The sequence below is a fragment of the Anneissia japonica genome, unplaced genomic scaffold, assembly GCF_011630105.1.
Source record: "Anneissia japonica isolate Jap-2015-1 unplaced genomic scaffold, ASM1163010v1 scaffold287834_len5846547_cov211, whole genome shotgun sequence".
Classification (NCBI taxonomy): domain Eukaryota; kingdom Metazoa; phylum Echinodermata; class Crinoidea; order Comatulida; family Comatulidae; genus Anneissia; species Anneissia japonica.
In genome coordinates, this window is record NW_022704992.1 from 2,117,276 (window position 1) to 2,138,946 (window position 21,671).

The 21,671-nt window shown below is 32.0% G+C and overlaps 1 protein-coding gene across 11 annotated transcripts in view; it reads left to right on the forward strand.

The window, feature by feature from the left end:
* Positions 1 to 19,360, forward strand: part of LOC117105097 (sn1-specific diacylglycerol lipase alpha-like) — a 57,248-nt gene extending 37,888 nt beyond the window's left edge. For 7 of the 11 annotated variants that reach the window (XM_033246130.1, XM_033246137.1, XM_033246135.1 and 4 more), the window contains 13 exons: positions 1,359 to 1,443; positions 2,130 to 2,342; positions 2,693 to 2,817; positions 3,193 to 3,634; positions 7,183 to 7,251; positions 8,770 to 8,931; positions 9,568 to 9,648; positions 10,172 to 10,317; positions 11,106 to 11,247; positions 12,090 to 12,298; positions 12,465 to 12,591; positions 13,076 to 13,829; positions 16,390 to 19,360. In XM_033246130.1, the coding sequence (XP_033102021.1) occupies positions 1,359 to 1,443; positions 2,130 to 2,342; positions 2,693 to 2,817; positions 3,193 to 3,634; positions 7,183 to 7,251; positions 8,770 to 8,931; positions 9,568 to 9,648; positions 10,172 to 10,317; positions 11,106 to 11,247; positions 12,090 to 12,298; positions 12,465 to 12,591; positions 13,076 to 13,829; positions 16,390 to 16,658 (2,824 nt within the window). In that variant the 3' untranslated portion in view covers positions 16,659 to 19,360. Of the gene's footprint in view, positions 1 to 1,358; positions 1,444 to 2,129; positions 2,343 to 2,692; positions 2,818 to 3,192; positions 3,635 to 7,182; positions 7,252 to 8,769; positions 8,932 to 9,567; positions 9,649 to 10,171; positions 10,318 to 11,105; positions 11,248 to 12,089; positions 12,299 to 12,464; positions 12,592 to 13,075; positions 13,830 to 14,801; positions 14,827 to 16,389 lie in introns of all 11 variants that reach the window. The other 4 variants (XM_033246133.1, XM_033246131.1, XM_033246134.1 and 1 more) reach the window with 4 other exon arrangements.
* The last annotated feature ends 2,311 nt before the right edge of the window (positions 19,361 to 21,671 follow it).

Below are 21,671 nucleotides of genomic sequence, written 5' to 3' on the forward strand. Positions count from 1 at the left end.
TATTTATTTTTTTAAGTAGTTGATATTTAATAGATGTTTTTAGTCTTTTGCATTGAAATAAAAGAGTATTATTTTATCAGTGTGGAATAGCTGAGCTATAACATGCATTTTTCTTAAACAATTCGAGTTGACATACTGTTTTAATTTCACTTCCCTCGCTTGCAGACCATATCTATTGATTAGTACTCTTGTTAATCAATTTAATGAAACCCACCAGATTGAAATCAGTATTCCTAGAACTCTTGCACATTTATTAACTTAATATGTACACTGAATTCAAGTCCTTTCAACAAGCATTGCAGGATCTAATACATGTAAATACTGTACAAAGAATATTATTGAAAAGTAAATGTGTAAGGAAATTTGGATTTAGGCCTCTTGGTACCCACAACGGCCTTAGTGCAGTACCTACCCTTAGTCAGTAGACTGGGAGACCTAGCCTGTACTTTGTCGTGTGCATATGCCGTATGCACATGTTACCAAGGGCTTAACATCACATCCGAAGGATGAGTTGAGCAAAGTGTCTTATTCAAGGACACAAGTAAGTGTCATCCTGGCAGGTCTCAAACTTGATCTGTGTTGCACCAAAGTCCAATCACTTACCGCTGTACTTGATGTATTTCTTCTGGTAATTTATAACTGTGAAAATTACTTTATGATAGATGGTGTGCTAAACATTCAAAATGAGTCCATTAGAGGTGATTACTATTACAACATAGAAATAAGCTTATGTCACCTGGTGACCTTCCTACCGGCAAAGTTTGGCAGATTTACGAGTTAATGCTTCTTTAATAGTAGACTTTACCCAGTGAATTCAAAAGAACATTTAAGCGCTTTCAGCAGGATGTGGCCAGTCTTTGAACTTTACCGTAATATAGAAAGGTTTTAACTCTTTAATCCTAATTGATATAATGGCCAGATAATGGGAACTATTTTCAGTGTAATGGAATCAGCCGTTCTGGTTGTTGTCTACTATCACTGAGGAGAATTTTGAATCTTTTAATTTTGTTTATTGTTAATTCATGAAGTTGACATTCATATCCACATCATGTATGTTCTGTGATACCATACTTTATTCTTTTATTCATGGGTGAAATAATTACTAATAAGAAGTGCCCTAATGGAAACAGTTTTCCAACAGAGTACACTAGCTTGTTCAAAGCCACTGGGTAGTAACTAGTATTTCCTGATGGGGTTAAGTGTAAGTGGAGCTGTTGCTTAGTGGTTAAGATATGCTTGCATTCTAATCTTAGTGTCCTGAGTTCAAATCTTGTAACAGTAGAGTTTCTCTTACAAATACATTCAGCTCTACTCCCTAAAAATGTTTAACAGAAATAAAAAAATTTTCTATCCAACAGAAAGACTCAAGAACTATATGAACGTAATTGGCATAACAGATGTCGGCTACTATGTTGCTGCGCTGGTGTACGGGATACGCAGGAGGTGTGCTATTTTTGTGAGACAATTAAAACATAAAAACAGATAAAACTTAATTTAAACATAATGAGCACTCATTTTACAGTGTACTACCTTGTAATAAAGTCTCGAAAAATAGTAAAGCCTGCCAAAAGTTCAATTAAAGGATTGATCAACTTACTTAAAAATGACAAAATAAGTTATCACATTTTAATAAGACAAATCAAAACATTTGGTTCGCTAATTTAAAGATGTTTACTATAAAAAATCTTAAATTAAAGACCAGCCAATTTAGGACTCAGAAGCAATATAGCAACGATGTTATTAATGTGTTTGCTAATTGGTGAGAAATATGTTATTGCTATAATTTTTTATTAAAAGCTAATAAATTCAACAAAGTTTAGTACTTTTAAAGCTCTCCAGATTATCAAATTTTTTTTGGACAAAAAACTGATATATGCCCATATATATAGTCATGATGTGCCTATATATGGTCATGTGTGATGTCATCATGACCATATTTAGGCATATTACACGTTTTTTGTCACATAAAATTTGATAGGCTGGACAGGGTTCAACACAAACATTAATGATGAAGTTGGCATTAATACAGCATGTATGTGTCCCATTACTAAATGTCTTGAGATTCCTTTGCAATTCTCTTCAAGAATTTTAAATGTCATCAGTATTTAATTCCCTCATTTTTTGTTCAGAATGCTTTCGCAGAAGTGGCAGAGCTGTTCTCAGAGTTCTTCCGTGACCTGGATATTGTGCCGTCTGATGTTTTTGCCGGCTTGTTATTGCTTCGTGAAGAGCAGAAAAGGAAGAGAAATGTGATTATTGCTAATCCTCGTTGGCATGTGATGAAGTTCCTCTCGGGGATTCCTATCACGCCACAAACACGCTTTCTTGATCTAGAAAATGTTGTAAGTTATGGAGCAAAAACTATATCTATCATTATTGTCCTTATCATCATTAAAATACCAATTAAATTTTAATCTTTTTTATTAGTATTATCATCAACTTCATCATCTTTTATATAATGAGTATTTTAATCATCTTTGTCATCATGACAGCCACCATCAGTTACATCGTTTTCAAAGCTGTCATCATATTGATCCTCATCTGTCTTTTTTCATCATCATCATCATCATCATCATCATCTTCATCATCATCGTAACATCGCTCCTTATATAATTGTCACACAATTTTTACCATCCCATTTGCGTTATCTTTAAGACAGTTTGTTTATCATTATCTTATTATTTTTTTATAGGAAGAGAAACAACTATTTAATGATGCCAAATACTACATGAAGTATGCCTCAGCAGCATATGGCTGGCCTGTCTACGCGCTGCTGAATCCAACCACTGGCTTCTGCCAGTTATGTCAAGGATGTCGGTATGTTAAATGATCAATATTGATCAATTAATTATTTTACTTCATTAATCAGTTAATCAACTAGATGATCTTGGGTGTTTTGAACCATCCTAAACCAACATGATAATTAAACTGTTGTTATTGCAAAAAATAACACTATATAATATGAAAACCAGATAAAAATCAATTTTAGTAGTTAAAAAGTCTGAAAATCCAGCAAAAACTGATTTTTTTTTGTTCTAAAAATTTTCAGATTTTACTGCAATATAAATTTAAGTTTACTCATTTTCTTTGTGTTATTGTAAATGAAAGTTATTTGAGAATTGTCTTTCTTTCCAGTTGTTTCTCATTTCCTAACAATAACAATGATCATGTTATCTCTTGTCACCTCCACAGCTGCTGTTGTTGTCTTCCATGTTTAAAGAAGAAGAGACCGGTGCCATTGGATGACGACAACTGTTGTCATTGCAACTACGCTGCTCTAAAAAAAATCAGCGGGTTGGACGACTCAAACATCGTGTACACCACATTTCATTCCGCGGTTAGTAGAATTCAACCAATCACACACCATGCCGGCTCGGTCGGCGAGCTTAGCATGGATATGGAGGGCTTACGGTTAGTTGGTAGTGTCAGCAATGGTGGGCAGCAGAACGCAGGTGGAGAACAGAACAGCGAAACGTCGCAAACCGTTGAACAGGCTGCTGATTTTCCACCTGTTATGTGTCTGGAAACAAGCATGTCGTTTCAAGAGGTTATGGATGAAAGATGCATGGACGTAGAACCAGAGACTAAAGAAGCTTGTTGCTTATTTTGTATTAAAACATCTAATACTGATACGGTATGCTGTTTTCTATTAAAATTTCTAATTCAAGCTATATAATTTTGTTATAGTTTTTACTCATGTTAGCATGGCAGCAACAACTTATAGCAATCCTTGTGATCCATTCCTTATTCAGATGTGTACTCAAAATGAGTCACTTTCATTCACTTCTCATGTCATTTTGTAAAAGTGTGATATATATTCTGTAGATGTGGAAAAAATTCATCCTGTTGAGTAACAGTTATTAGTTTTTGTCATTTATTTTTAAGGCACCGTTGCTAAGGACAAACCAATAGCGAATTTAATCACTTTTTTAAGTGAATATCCCTTTTACAATGGGATCTTATTACTTGATGGGAATTGAATCTAGGCCCTGGGATTAGAAGGCAAGCATATTCACCACCAAACCACAATTTCACTCAAATTATTATATCTTATTAATTTGGTAAAATTTAATTTGGTAAAATTTTCAAGTGTCAATTCAGTTCAATATATACATTTATTCAATCAATGGATCATGAACATACATAAATCATATATCATGATAATCATGTATTCTATTTATTTTTATAATAGTTGTCTCTGTGAGAGAACAGTAGATTTCCTAGTGAGAAAAGAAAATAATAAAATAGTAGTCAGATGACAATATAATGTGACTGGCTCTGGCAAAACCAGCCGTTTGTAGGAAAAGAAAAATTCAAAATTGAGTTTTTGATATTGTTAGATTATATATGAATTCTTCTTTAAAACAGTGTTTAATTGATAGAAATTGGTTGAGTATTAGCAAACTTATGAATATTTAATTCTTTATATATCAGCCATGTAGGTTTTGAGAAAACAACTTCCAAAGATTCCAAAATCAATAGTTTATTATTAAGATTTGTATTTTAAAAATAATTTAAATATACTTTTCAGTTATATTTAGTGATTGACATTTTGCAGAAATGTTCTTCAATATATCTTCTTTTATGAAATGCAAAAAACATGAAAATGTTCAAAATTCTTTTCTCAAACATTTTGGGTTCTTATGGAAAATTAGAAATTGCGACAAACGGAGGGTTTTGCCAGAGTCGGACATATAAATCTGAGATGCTAAGGATGTGATTTTTTCCCCGAGGTTTATATTTTCTATAATTTTCTTCCAATCCCAAATGCATCATTTCCTGCTCATCCTCACAGGGATTGCTATAGGTGTAGCATTGTTTGAGACTTGTTTGTGAAATTGTTTCTTTGTTTTTTGTTATTTCTTTAATATTTGTATATGAATTTATAGCTAAATTATTAATGTTGTGTCAGTTGTTACTTGAGACAATGAAAGCGGTAACATCTTAATATCTCATAGAGGTTCTTATCAATGATTTTATTGTCTTTGTTATCTTGTCATTTCAATTTCATCATCTTGATTATCATCCTCGGGATCATCTTCTTTACCATGAGTGTGATCACCATTATCAGCATTACCATTCTACTATCATCATCATCTTATGTCATCATCATTGCCATCATCATCTTTACCATGATCATGATTATCATTATCATCAGCATCATTATCATCATTATTGTCATTATTAGTGATTCTCTATAATAGTTTGTGATAATAATAAGTGATTATCTGTACTTAAACAATAACTATTGATTGCAATATTTTTATAATTTGGTATTATGTAGTTTGTAATGATCATTATCATCATTGTTATTATTATCATCTTTGTAAAATCCTCATGTAACCATTTTAACCTATCTTATGGATTAGTACAAAGTACAGAATTAAAATTAAGACACAAATCAACCGTAACAAACCATATGGTCAAACTTTATCATACAGAGTGGGATAGTGCAATGTTTGAAAAAGAAACAAAGTATCAAGAACAACAGACCAGAGAAAAATGTTCATCACAAAGAAAGAAGAACAACTCTAATTAATTATCATTATCATCATCAGGTCATCAAGTATATCGGATATATTTTGTCCCATACATGCAATTAAAGAATCTTAAAAATATACAGTGTATAAAATGAGCCAACCAATGTAACGCTTGAGGTAAAACAAGTGTTAGAGCAGCTTAAATAACACTAGCAGACGACATAATGAATGCTAGCAGATGAGAAAATGTATGACACCTGATTCTTTATGGGTATTGGCATTGCCAATATCGTAATGCTAATTTATTTGACTATTACAAATGACGTTCCTCCAGATCCATTCTGTTACAGAGATGTTGAGTCATAAATGTATGCATTTTTATGTATTGTCCTTATATGTATTTTATTACCATTTTATTATTTATAAATTGTCAATTTAATACTTATTAATGTATGTAGGAATTACTTTAAATGTTGTTTTTCTTTCATCTGTTATTTTATGTTTATTCTAATCTATTGCATGTATGCATGAATTTGTTGTATAATGATTTACCTAAAAGCAACTTAATGTCTTGATTGGTAAACTAATGTGTAGCCTACTAATATAATACAAAGTTGAATTTATAATCATTTATAATAATTACAAACTACTTGCTTTAAGCATATTCTCTGGAGTTTTTTTCATTACAGTAGATAAATGCTTGGTCGTCCCATATTCTTCGTTATTCTGACTTGTGTAGTAACCAAAACACAAAATGCATTTAGAACTTGAAAGCTATTTTAAATGTCAGGAGGTCAGTCTTCTAGTTAAATTCTTGAAGACAAATTTATGGCACACTATACAGTGTATACGTTTTACCGAGGTAGAATAGATCGCCTAATGCTTGGTTTCTCATCTGGAATATTATAAAAATGTGAAAATTCACGAGTGGCTCATCTATACTGGGATGCAAAATAATGATCATATATTAACATCATAAACAAAATATGAGCAGAAGAGAATTTGTTGGGAAAAAATATGGTTCTCATGATATAATAACGCCCATCATTGTAATCAAAGTCTAAATCATTGTTTGAATTGAATAATTCTTAATATGAAAGGTTAATAGTAGAAATTGTTTTACCAGTCATTCGATTATATGATTTTTTAAAGAAATATATATGAAATTGTATCACTAACCTGCCTTTATTTCCTGTCTGATCTTTAAAAACATTTATATTAATCCAGAGAATATTCTTATTAGCAATTTAATATATTTAGAATAATATTTCTATCGACCATTTTATATTTGCCATTTTTAAAAGCAAGAGCAATTGCATAACAAGTCTCTACGTTGTTTTCAATCCTGCCAGATTCAAATTATTTTTGTTTCCAGTGCTTGAATAAAACAATAAAAAACCATGTTTTACTTTTTAGATAAATAACATTAATAAGGAAGTTCTTATTTTATATTTGGAAATTTTCCTGAAATAAACTATAAATTGAATTCTTGTACATTTCTGTCAGGATTGATTTCAAATGTATTATATGTTGCGTTTGCTTTATACTAACATGATTGCATGAAATTTAAAGACAGTGTCTGCGCTTAGCGTATTCTTGCCATGGTGGTTGTTGTTTTATCAGCTTTAAATATACACTGACCTCCGGTTATATTAATGCTCACTACGCTGTTCTGCTTCCCTCTTCTGCTGCCTCTGAGTAGACTAGTATTTCGACGCACAACCATCCCGTCAGTTGCTCCGCAAAGCTTGGTGCAACCTCAACATCTAAGGTAGGCGTGTCTTAAACATGGTAAGCTGCTTTTAATTAGTGTTTGCATGATTTGTGTAGTAAGCTACCTAATTTGCATAGAAAGGTCACTACATAAATTTAAGTATATTTTATAATAATTTATAAGGTCATTGGTATATTTATTGCATGCATTATTATAAAATTATATATAAAAAAACAAACCTATATTTATAAAATTTATGCAGGGCGTTAGTAACGCAATTAATGATAAACTCTATGCTTAAAACTTTCCGATAAACTTCTCTTATAAAATTGTCGCTGCCAAAGTAATAAATAAAATGTGACCTTTCTACAAGGTGAGTTGATCAGGTGAGAGCACATCTGATTGCTTTTGGTTAAAACATGTTTGTGTGTTTCATTCTATTAGTAAGATGTTGATGTTTAGTTTTAAATATGTTGATTTGTTTGATGTTTACTGCTACATTTACTAATACTTAGCTTAAAAGTACATCCAGAATGCAGTTATGAAAAAATGTTCTTGTGAATTAAAGTAGTGAAAACTGCAGATCCACACGTACCAAATTGTTCCATCCACATATAAATTGCTCTGAATTTTGAATGCTACTAATATTTTATTTTATTTACATTGGCAGTGTTTATATTGGTATTGTTTTTCATGTGTGGATGTTTGCCATTGGTTTGTCACAAATTGGTGTGATAATTAAATAACGTTGATCAGAATTAAAAGTATTTGTGGCATTATTGTACTTCAATATTTCATTATATCAAAATCTTGATGTACTTTCCAATCAAAGGTTAATAAATATAAAGAGCTAAGAGCCAATAAATTAACATTTTTAAAAAATTAACAAAATAATATATAGAAAAACAATGCGAGAAATGTAGCATTTCTCACTGCATGATGAAGCTTAAAGCAACACACACAAATGGTTACTGTGTAATGTAATGCTACTTCGTAGTAACCCTAGAATGTTGCTGCATTGAACATTTTGGAATACAGATGTACGGCCAATGTACCTACCATAGGGGTAATGCCAAGGTACTACTGCATTACTACCCAAAGTACCAATGGGATACTTCTGATATACCGCATTATTGCCAATGTTCTACTGATTTGGTATCAGTGGTATAACTGGGATAATGTCAAAGTACTACTGAGTTTACTACCAATGGTTGGTTTATTACCAATGGTAACACTGGGGGATATACTGCCACTGGATTACTACCATGTACTACTAGAATAATCCTAAAATAGGATGGTGCCATATACCATCAGTTACTACCAATATCTTATCATATCTTTTTTTTTGTTGATAGAAAATTAATTTGTTTTTTTCTAAATAACCTCCGAGGCATTTTGGGCGATCAATTTTTTCTTTTTCTTTCTTTCTTTATTTATTTATTTTTTTTTGTACTTAAAAAAAGCTAGGGCCGGCTTGGCTCCCCCCCCCCCCCCCCCCCACAAATTTGCCTCGGATTTCCAATATCAAAACTATTTTTTTCATATGAGTTTTACAAATTTTTACCTCTGATTTAGGTTTTGGAAACACCTTTCTTTGTTGCAATTGACCATGAAATGCGTACGGTTGTGATAGCTATACGTGGAACATTGTCAATGCAAGATTGCCTGACAGATTGCCACGCCTCAAGCACTGCCATTCCAGTTGAGGGTTGCTCCGAAAACTTCCAGGCTCACAAGGTATTGCATCAATTATATATTATATAAAATTATATATATATATATATATATATATTATATATAGTTATATAATAATAATAATAAAATGTCGGTCTTATATATAGCGCTTCATTCATATGTATAAAGCGCATCACATGACTACCCCAGTCGTTGGATCAAACACGTATGGAACACATACTCAGCTCCCTGGGAGAATTCCATAATATTGCAGCTAGTAATCAGCGCAGATGTGTTCAAACCTACTAGGTACCTACTTGTACTCCTGGGTGGAGAGCGGCAACCGTGGATAAATGTGTATATTCTTTTGTTAAGTTGAAATTATGTTTCTGCCAATTTTAGTCATTTTTTTGGAAATTGTCATTTTCCATAATTAAGTAGAATGACTGCTAAATCTTTACTTACTATCAGATTTTATATGACAGATTTGTGTGATGTGTACTTATATGGGCATGATGATGTCATACTACAACCAAATATGGGCATATCACATTTATTTGTCACAGAAAATGTTATAGCATGGACAGAGCTTACAATTATGTATGGTTCAGTGTGGTAGACAGAATGTCAGGTATTGGATGACCTTTAACCTAAATACATACTTATGGATTAGATATTAATTTATTTTGCACTTGACAGGGAATGGTTGAAGCTGCATTGTATATTAAGAAGAAATTGACTGAAGAACTATTGCTCACAAATGCATTTATGAGAGATACTGTAAGCTGTGGTTATTATATTAATTTCTTCATTTTTTCATTCATTCATTTGTTTATTTGTTGATTCATCTATCTATTCACTCAGTAGACATTTATTTATTTTTACTTATTTCAACAATATCTTATGAGGGTGGTCAGTACCAGAACTGATCAATTTTGACCCTCAGTAAATACAGACAAAAGAATAAAAAGATCACTAACTTAACAAAATAAATTAAATGTTAAGGAAACAAAAAAATAATTGAAATTATAAATTACTGTAAGCTAGAGAATTAAAGGACATATTATTTCAATCACTCATTCAGTACATACTAATCCTGCATTTCTGCACTTTTCTATTTCTTTGTTAATTCATCCTAATGACCACATGCATATCACCATATTGCATTTCAAACATTATGTAATTTGTTTTTTGTTGTAAATGTTTACTTCGATTTTGCCAACACTCCATTCAACTTTTTTTGAAATATTTAAAAGAATAAAGTAAATTTTAAAAATGTATTAATTTTTCCTTTTTTCAACAGGTTCATGGTTCAGCACAACAATATAAACTGGTGTTAGTTGGACACTCTTTAGGGGCTGGTACCGCAACTGTCTTAGCAATTCTACTCAGACCTGACTACCCAGAATTGAAGTGCTTTGCATTCTCACCTCCTGGTGGACTCCTCAAGTAAGTGGGAAACAGTGTTTGCTTGATTGTATAGTTGAGGATTGGGACATGCTGCCTCCTGATCATCGTAATTTCTAAGGAATGAAGTAATATAATTAATAATATATATTCAGTAAAGAATAAATTAGGTATATACTCTATATTCAGTATGTTATGCTATCTACAGCATCAAATTTAAGAAGATAGTATGCTATGGTTATTACTGAGGGACTAGTGTTTCTACCGTTACCCTAGAGCAGTCAATATTTGTTATATATACCTCATACATAGATTCTACGAGGACTAATAAAGTAATGAAAAGAGTTCCCACCAAGTAGACGTAGGCCTAATTCCTAGGCGGTCGAAAAGGCCAAAGAGGTTGCAGTTCCTTTTTTACCATTGAAGCGTATCATAAATTACACAACGTATAAGTGGGGCCTAGAGCTTACATCGCAATAGGGGGAAAAAGTACTATCATTTAACGTGATAGTACTTTTCCCCTAGGAATTTATGAACTATCATTCAACCTACATCATAGGACTGTGATGGTTAAAGTTATTACCTGCTTTTTAATCAATCAGATGCCAGGAACCTATGTATGCAGTATATAATGCCATGCCACACCCATATGTGATGAACCACAAGTATTTTTCTCATAAAACATGATGGTGTGAAAAAAACTTTATAGGATTAATACACATGGTTATGTAGATTGTAGAATTAATGTTACAACTATGTTATATTAACCATTGGAAATTATAACTTCTTCCTGTTGATTTTATTAACTTTAACATTTTGAACTGTTCCAGCAAAGAAGCATTAGAGTACAGCAAGGAGTTTGTGTTGTCAGTGGTTGTTGGAAAAGACGTAGTGATACGGATCGGTCTTCCCCAATTGGAGGTCTTGCGAAGTGATCTTCTCAACTGTATGACAAGATGCAAAGACCCTAAGGTTTGGAATTATTTATTTATTATATGTATTTATTTATTCAAGACCCAACAGTGTGTCAAAACACCCAAAACAGGTTCACCAAATACAATATGATTATATGATAAATGTGTAATTAATTTTGGTTCCTATGCATACAAAGTATTGTAATGGACTCAGTTTAATTCAATTCAATTTATTGATTCAATATACTATCAAGGGGCATTATCCGCTAAACATTACAATACAAAGCAATAAAAATTACAATAAAAACTTTTACGACAAGATACTGTAGGTATGAAGACACTGCAAAAGTGAGTTAATGTTGACCTATATTAAGAGCTGGCCATATAATTGGAGGTAAGGGAAAGGTTGTATAAATGTGTGTGTGTGTTTGTGTACACATGTTTGTGCTGAATTTTGGTGTACGTCATTGATCCCATTATTTTGCAATTTTGTTTTTGATGAACAATAAAACTGAACATCGTAACTGAACTGTCCCCCCCCCCACCCCCTTTATATTCTATCATTCATTGTATGTAAATAATAGACTATGGGTACAATATCTACAAGCCTGATGTAAATTGCTTGCCAAATTATGACTGGATTTGTTGTTGACAACACATGAGCATAACCGTAAACCATCTTTATTTGTTCAGAGATTGAATGGAATCGTTCCTCCAAAAACATAAATACTAACTACTATAGTGTATTACATCACAGTATCATGAAAACATTCCTTAAATAGGAGACATGGTCTCTGCAGGGGAACTTTTTTTGAAATGTTAATTATATGTCCATTCTGATTTCAGGAACAATAAAAACATGTTGTTCTTAACTAGAAACCATGTTTACTTTTTTTTCAGTGGAAGGTGATAATGAGCAGCCTAATGTGCTGTTTATCCATCAATCATCGGAACTTGTCAGATGAGACTGAGAATGGTCCCATTTCTCCTTGTAGTGCCAGCCTGGGACTCAATCCACAAGGCTCTGCTTTTCCATTCAGCGGTCGCACACCACTTTTCCCACCTGGAAAAATCCTTCACCTTGTCCGCAATAATCCAAAACGAGAAGGGTTGGTATTTTTTATTTTACGTATCTAAAATTTTCTTGAAATGAGAACCTTATTCCACTAAATATTGAATATGTCTAGTTTCTACTTATTTTGTTTGTAAATATGTTACGTGATTGTGATATTTATGGACATAAAATTTTAATTGTTTTCAAATACTTTTTGGTAGGATTTCAAGAAAAAATTTAAGTTACTATGGTGTTTGGCGGGATAACTGTGATTTTGATGAAGTGTTGGTCTCACCTGTTATGATAAATGATCATCTACCCAGTGAAGTCATGTCCGCTTTCGATAAGGTATATGTTTGTAGAATTCTATTTTTTGTAAAAAATATTTTATCAAAACTTTCTCTTCCTACTCCCCTCCTTTGTCTTTCAGTATTTCTCCCTTCTTTGTTGATCCTGCTTCCTTTCTCTTCCCAAATCAGATCTTCTCCTCCCCTATCTTATTCAAGTCTTTCGATTTTGGAAAATGGTTTTTACTTAGACTGCTTAAGGCAGCTTACTGTAGAGCATTAATGTCATAGATATCAGCTAATCTTTGAGGTAGCTAAGAAAGTTTACTTTTAGATAGGAATCAATTTGGCAAAAATTATCAAGCAATAGGTCATCATATTCAAGCATTCACAGTTTATGCAAATGGAATTTTTGAAAAATTCTTTAGTATATTTCAAAGCATTGCCAATTTTTAAAATTATATTTTGAAATCATTCTACCATGCATATGATTCATGGCATTCATTATCATCGTTTCATTTGTTTTCCTCCTCATTTCATCTCAGTGCCTCGATTGTGCCAAGGTGCGAAGCTTTCCAAAAGAGTTCTTTCTTCATCACCAAAGACAGAAACAAGATAATTCCTCGTCTTCACAACTCACCGCAAGTGTTCCTCAACTCCAACCTGTCCCTAAGCATGCATCAAGAACTTATTTAGAACACAATGCTAATTATGTCACAGAACTCACCAGAAACTCATCACAAAATATTTCAATGTCCACAACATCGGAGTCTTCGACGTTGGTAAACGAACCAATCTCAACTCCTGTGAAATCACCTTTATTGAATGGATTCTATGATCCACTGAAAATGGCTCCTTTAGCGAGTACTGAAACGATAGACAGTGTATCAGAAACAAGCTCAATCGCTACATCAATGGTGGCAGTGCGCCTCCGCAATCCGCCTCGGCGGGAAACCGATGAAGATTTTAAACGAGGCAGTTGGTATAAGGAAGGGTACTGTTATTACGTATCAGATGCAGAATCGCAAACATGTTCCACACCGAGCAATGCAACCCCATTGCTTCAGCATCGAATGCAGACGCAAGCGATCATCGAAGGAAGTTTAATGGAAAATAATAATAATTCAATGAGGGCTGGTCCCTCACATGTCCGTAATGGAACCCCTTATTATGACCGCTTCTGTTATTCTAAGCGACGTACATCAAACTTACAGTGTTATACCTTGACTTATGATGATGATATGTCTAGCGACGACAAGCGATCTCGACCAAAAAGTTTACCGATAGCTATGTTTGAAGGTATGAGATTAAAAAATTGAAAAGATAATTCAATCAATGAAGAAAGAACAACATTTTTATACTGTATTGCTGTTATGGCAAAAGATACCATCATCATTCTCATCATCATCATCATCATCATCAACATTATTATTTTTATTAAAATATTAAATATTATTGTTATATATATTATTATTATTAGTATTATTATATATTATTTTTTGTTAATAATGTTATTGTTATCATTTTGATGTTATTATTTTAAAGTTATAATTTCCCAAACAAGCTCATTAATAGCCTGATAATCAATCAAGTAATTGTGTAACTTTTAAAATTTTATATTTTTAAATGATACTGACTTTCTTCATAACAATACCTAATACAAAACTATGGAATCTTGGAATAATTATTTAATGCATTTAAAAAAAAACTAAACAATTCTACAGATATGAATGCAATCATAATATTTATAACATGCATTTATTCTGTATACTTTGATTGCATCTGAATAATGTAAACGTAACACTACCAGCAACAGCTTGAACAAACAAATCCATAGTTACTCACTCAATATTTTATTTTGATTACTTTTTTCATATTATTAGATGGAAATTAATATTTACCTCTGTTAAATATTGTTATTTGTTATTTTTTGGACTGGTTCAATGACCAGGAGTCCCTTAACTCTCTGTGTTGACACTGTACAGGTTTTATGTGACAAATACCTGCCCATGTGGACAAGTTACATTAATTTGTGTCATATAAAGTTTGATAATGTGAACAGAGATAAAAATTGCAACTGCAAGGATAATATAATATATCCTATTACTAATATTACTATTGTTATTATGGTCTAATAATAATATTACTAAAAAAATCATTATTGAATTATATTTTTTAAATTCTGTCAGATTTTAATGTTTACATATAGTAAATTTTAAAAATATAATTTGTACTTTTTGTTCTAATTCATTTTCATTATGAATATTTAAGATAAATGAAGAAAAGCATGCCGAATGTAAGTCAATATGTAATATAATCATTTGCATATTATTTGCATACTAATTTAACAGTTCACTTGCTACTGGGGACATTTGAGATCATTTGCTTTTAGTTTGCACAAAGCATATTCAAGATATTTCATAGTATTTAGTAATTTTAATATTGGCAATGGTATTTTAAGGTTTTAGAAATAAAGGTAACGAAAGTTCCCTTTCTTTGGTGTTTCTTGGGCTAGGAGAACATGACAATTGTTTCTCCCTTTACCATCTCTTTGTTTTTGCACTGACTGTAGGCCGCTTTTTCGTATGCTAGTTTATGTAGTTTGAATAACAAAAACTACATTGGTGCATGCTAGTTTCAAAGTACTATTTTTTTTTCGTAGGAGGTAGTCGAATGTTGTAATAAGCAATTAATAGAGTTGCATATCATACACTGGTGAAAATTATTATATGAAGGTTAGATTAATGCTTGAAAAAAATTCCTGAGTGCCTGCAAGGCCCGAAGGAATTTTTAAAATAATTATTAGTCCTGTTCTTGATGCATTAGTGCTAATCTGGGATTAATTCAAAAATATTCTTGTATCAGTATTTAATTCAAAGTTAAAGGGATTGCCATCAGATAATGAAAATATTAGATCTAGCACCACTGTTTCACTGAATTTATGGATTCACTGATTCATATCATGATTTAATCTAGGGTTACATAATCTATTGATAATTCAAATCATAGTCAACTAATATAAAACACTAGGTTAATCTAGAAATTAGTGTACTGTATGATAATAATGATTTAATCTAGAGACTAATAAGATAATGTACTGTTTTAAAACAATTGGTTAAAAACAAAGTAAATAATCTATTAAAATCCTTTCAATACTTTTGACTGCCATAATTTTTAAATTTATATGCTTTAGCTTAACTTGTTACATACACAAGCCCAAACTAACCCTCATTTTCATTGTTAAATATTAGCTTTACAAACTTGTTTTACTCATTGATGCTGGTGTACCACAAACCAACAGACATGAGCAAGTCTTTAAGCTTCAAATACATGGAGCTATTTGTGTTTGTATGAGACACTAATATTTCCAGCACATAGAGCTTGGAGGATGCACTAAAATAAATCCACTAATAATAATAACAAGAATAGCTTTAATATGCCCATACTAATAATCCCTCTTGAATATGATCGATCAAAAAGTCAAAAACAGCACCTAACATAGTTACTAAGCTGGGCACACACGGCATTGGTTCGACTGTCAGCCAACGAATCCATACTGCTCTCTCTGAGCTCTTGACAACGTGACATGTCTATATGCTAATTATCGGTGGCAGTCTCAGTAATCGTTTTAAAATTATCTGTTGTGTCCGCCTCATCTAGTAAAGTTCTCCATGGAATTGAGTTGGCTAATGCTGTCGTTGCAGTGTGCTTTGATTTATTGAAGTATAAAAATGTTAATTTTTGATAATTCTAACAAAGTGTTTTTAGGGTTTTGTTCAGAAAATCCTTTTACCTCTCTGTTTCAAGTCAAATCATTTGTCTGATTTAATACCACAAATACTTTTCTTTTATATTTCAGATAGCTATATCCACCCCTCATCTCCAAGCTCCCCAGAGCCCAAAGTTGGATTTGCATATACTAAATATTTCTCAGTCAACGGAAACTACGATCCTTTAGCGAACACTTTCAGCCCCCTCCCCAGCATGTCTTCCGACCAACAAAGCAGCATAGATATGTCCTCAGAAGAAACAACGCCGGTCGTCGAGAGATATTTTGATGCTTCGCCAAAGAAATCTCTACATCAAGAGGACGTTCTAGAAGTAATACAGAAGGAATCTATCTGCTGACATCTGCTCCAGATGTATCTAATTTGCATACCAAACTTAATACGAACAAATTATTATATTAATGCTAACATTATAATATTGATAATAACATTAAATACCTCCATACTTGTAATGAAACATCTGGTCTCTTTCTAACTTGATGCTTAAGTTGTTTACAATGAACATTTATTCTAAGTTTAATTACAACTCACTTACCTCCAACTCTTATGTATATCTTGTCTTGAATTAGTTATTTGGTGGGTGTAAAATATAGATGATGTTTATAAGACAATCTAACAAAAATATTTTTGTGATGTAGGACAGGATAAATTATTCATAATCAATATTTGAACTGTAAAATTTGTTCATATTTTAATCTGAAATGTAAATATGTAAATTATTAGTAATTAATTATATGAAATAGGTAAATTTTAGACAGAAATTCAAATCTCAAATATATATTGATTTTATTATTAATAGATATTTATATGTATGAAATTGATGCGGAATGAAATATTTATGAAATTGCTATAAAGACTGGTCAAATGTTTGTTATTAATGTTATTGTTATTTTTTATTATTGAATACTCTCCCAGGGAGCAGTATACAGGTATATGTGTTAAATTCAACGACAGGTGTTATGTGTATAAATGCCTTGGTGTTATGTGCTAAATAGGCCTTACATTATGACCATTATTATTATTGTTTTAACTATGATATTGTTAATGTTATTGTTAGTAAAATTATTAATATTATTATCACCATATTATCTTTCAGAGATAGAAATTATTTTTCAGAATATTTCATTAGAAAAGAGAAAGACAATCTTATATTTAGAAAATTAATGTTACCAGCATGGTACATTGGGTAAGTGCATAGTACAGTATGCAAAAAATCAATGGTTCGGGATATGCACAAACCTGCGTATTATAAGTGTATTATGTAGGTATTTTTAAGGTTTAAGACCCGTTGATTCATGATATCTTGAACTTGAAAAGTAGTGCCTATGGTCATGTGGACACACTGGTTCATAGATTGTTTGACTGCGTTTAGTAACAATATGCAGGTCAAAAGTCCCCTTTATGTGTGGATTAATGAAGTAAAGATAGGTGCTGTGAAATAGAGGTTATATGGCGGTCACATGTTAAGAATGAATGAAGTGACAGTTAATACAGTCAGTAGGTTCTGATGGATTTTATGTTCATGTTTTAAAACAGGTCTGAATGCCCTTTATATCTTAACTAGTAGCAATATTGGGATGGGACCCTCCTCCCCTCTTCCCATTTTTATCCCCTTTCCACAACTTAAATCCCCTTTTCACAACTTCATCCTCTTTTCTCAATTGATGGTATAAATGATAACATCAGAATAAATGCAACACTACTTGTTCATCTGCAAAAACAGAAAATATTAGAAGAACTAAAGTATAAGATCAATAGGTAATCTGTCCTGACTTCACCTCATCAATATTCATGGTTGTCTAATAACTGTTGTTTTAATAGCAAATATTGAACACTGCCATTCGTTTCAATGGCCTAATGTGACATGAAGATATTCTATCGATGATGATACATGCATTACTTGGTTGCGTAATAATAACATGCAAATTCTCATGTGTAATATGTGTGATTAATACACACATCATATTTTCTTATGTGTGAAAATTACACACATCACTTATTCGCAAATTATGTGATAACTACATGCAAAAATTGCACAGTTATGATTGCATGGATTTTTAATATCTGTAATGTAAATTTTCCAGTTTCCCTGCTATTTAGAGTGGTATCCATTAAGGACTTGTAATGGTCATATAGTCCTACATGTTCATGTGATGATCATAGTTCTACAAGGGCTTGTGGTGACTATTGTCACAGATGATATGTCCATGTGATGGTTACTCTCGCATGTATTCATTCATATGCCCAACATTGTGACATGGTGGTCACTCATTATTTTACATTGAAAAGGTCAACATGGCCGTTCCAAGGCAAACAAATGTTACTTAACAAAAATATAAAAGCTGTTACGTTGTTTGCTATGGGACGGCTGAACATTGAAAGCATGATAAATGTAGGGCTCACCAGAATATATAACATGGACATGTGGGACTCACCTTTTAAGGTTCTGCAATAACTCTGTATACTTCCACTCAGGAGCAATACCTGCAATTTAAGCTGCAATTTTAGTTTATAAGTCTTGAAGAGTATTTGCAATCAACTCTGATCTTGTTGAATTTAAATAAGCAAGAATCATCATTTGAATTTGCCAACTTTGTCTTGTAACATCAGTTAATGTTTTAATGGGAATTTGTCTGTTACTGATATTGTTATAATGTGTTGATGTACCAAAAAAATTGGTATGTAAATGTTTTATGAGATTATAAATTAAATGTAAAAATTGAAATTACTTTTATAATATCCTTGAGTTGATCAGTGCCAGCAGTATTGCTTTATAGATGATAAAATAACCAAATGCCCTTGAAAATATTATTTTATTAATTAAATATTAATATCATAATTATTTTAGTAGTTTGTAGCAAGAATTTAAGAAACTGTTCTTCCAAAAGTATTTAATATTAGCTAGTGTCCACCCCATTGAACAAAAAAATGCAAAAATTAGATGTGATTTTCCCCTTTGATTTATATGCTCACCGGATTGAGAGTTCTTGGATAATCTGAAATACCATACAACAGAATTTGAATAAAGATTTGAAAACTTCACATATGTTTGACTGTTATTATGTTTAATAAATGATTTATTTTGTGTAGAGCTTATAACTTGTGCACTATATAATGCCAATAAGTGTTTCTATGTCTGATGGATTAAACTAGATTTCAATGCAGACATATTTCATAGCATAGAGTGCTCAATAATTCTTAATTTCTAGCCGATGCCAATGAGGTGGTACATGAGCCACAGCGAATGGCAAATTCAGGCCTGTTGCATATTATACATTGTTACATTATATACGCCTGGGTTGGGCGATTCCATTATATTCAAGGTAAGTTTTGAAAAGGAAACTGACATATATCGGTTCATCAACACCACTTCTAATTTGTTTGATCTGATGCCAGTGTAGTCCAGGAACTAAGTTCTAGTTGGGGTTCAGGCTGAGCCCATTAGTCCCAATAAAAACGGGGAAATTTTTGTCGTTTGAAACTGTTTTCAAAAATGGAATATATTATGCCGAAAGAATTAAAAACAAAAAAACTTTTCTTTACTGGTCCAACAAGTCTCGACTAGGGATTTGTCTATTCCCCTTCCCACTGGTTCCCCCATCGCACAGTGTGTCAGTCGACGTACAATTATGGAGTTCACATTTCCATCATGGGTTATTTTAAAGATTTATATTTCATTCCTCCAGAAGCAGAGTTAGATAACTATAATATTTATATACCTGGTCTCAATGTCAATTTGTATTTGGTTTACCCAAAGCACAATTGGTGAAAGTAATCTCACCTATTTATTAATGCAAAAGCCATCGGAGCAAGAAAGTTTATAAGTTAAAAAGCTTTTAATAAGAAATACACAACAACATCATCAAAATAAAAAACATTAAGAACTATTAAGATCTTTGGTTTTTATTTTAGGTATTTGGTAAATATTAGGCATACACATCAACATACAATTTATACACAACTTTAGTTTTAATGTAAATTGATTTTAGTAGTTGCATTCTATAACACTGCTTCATCTACATTAGAAATACTGTATTTGAATATGAAAAAATATAAATTTAGCCATTGGACGGATTATTTGTCTTGGAATAGTGAAGATATTCGTTCCTAGCACACACACATTATGTCTACTTTGAAATGGCCAGTAATATCATTTTATAATCAAAATAGCATTATTTCACATAATATTAATTCTAACATTACCTCATGAATGTAGCATTTAATTTAATGCATGTTTTGTTTTAAAGATACATATAATTATTTACTACATTATTGAATAGATATTGCATTTACATTTTCAGCTTTAAAAGTAAAATATTTCTAATTGCAGTTAGTATTAAATAAAGAACAAGACAGAGAATAATGTTCAGCAACTTAGGAAGCTGTCTCTTATACACATCTAGATGTGTATAAGAATCGAAATATGTTTTCTACTATTAGTAGCATAATCTGTCGGTGGGATCAATTGCTGTAAAAGTTCAATATTTTGGAGACTAAAAACTTGCTTCTTAATTACTTAATTGCTTTGGTATTTTCAAGATCTATACGTAATTTTATGTTATTGTTAATAATATTCCTAAGATAGGCAAAAATGTGATTTCCAGATAACTGAGAAAGAAAACACAAACATTTTCAAACCTTAGGTCCAACCCTAAACATAGAGGGATTGAAGTCATCTATACTGGTAGTTTGATCTCTGGGGTTGGAATGTATATTAATGCCACTTATACAAAAGTACATAGTTTCATCTGCAATTAAAGGCCTGCATCACTATGTGGTTTCTGGCAATTCTTATGGAGGCAGTATAAAATGAGGCATGTTGTGGAGAAATGGTTAAGTTATCGCACAGTCCAGTATTGAGTAAATGAGCTATAAAATATGGGAGCTCAAAAAATTGCCTAAAAATCCAAATTTGTTTTTCACTATAGATCAACAGTTTAATGTCTTATTAATCATGTCCCAAAGTATTAGTTCCTGTCTCTTATACACATCTAGATGTGTATAAGAGACAGGTGTAAGGAAGTACTTACCGAAGAGAAGAAATCAGAGATGCTGGAAAACAGGAGAATATCTATGGTAATGTGATTATTAACACAATCAAGTGACTCGACTCCGACTTGAACCCCTGGTGTTTCAAGTGGAAGGCCAATGCCTTACAGATGTACCACTTGTGCTTCCACATCACAACCAATCATCAGGATGAACTTTAGGATGATTACATTTTTCTGATGGTTGGCTGGATTTTGTATTTTTAAAATATTAGATGGTGACCCTTTCAGCGTATATTTTATTTATTTTTATTTCAAAAATCCTTAATGGGTGTGGTCCATCCAGCCGAAGCTGATCATTCGGG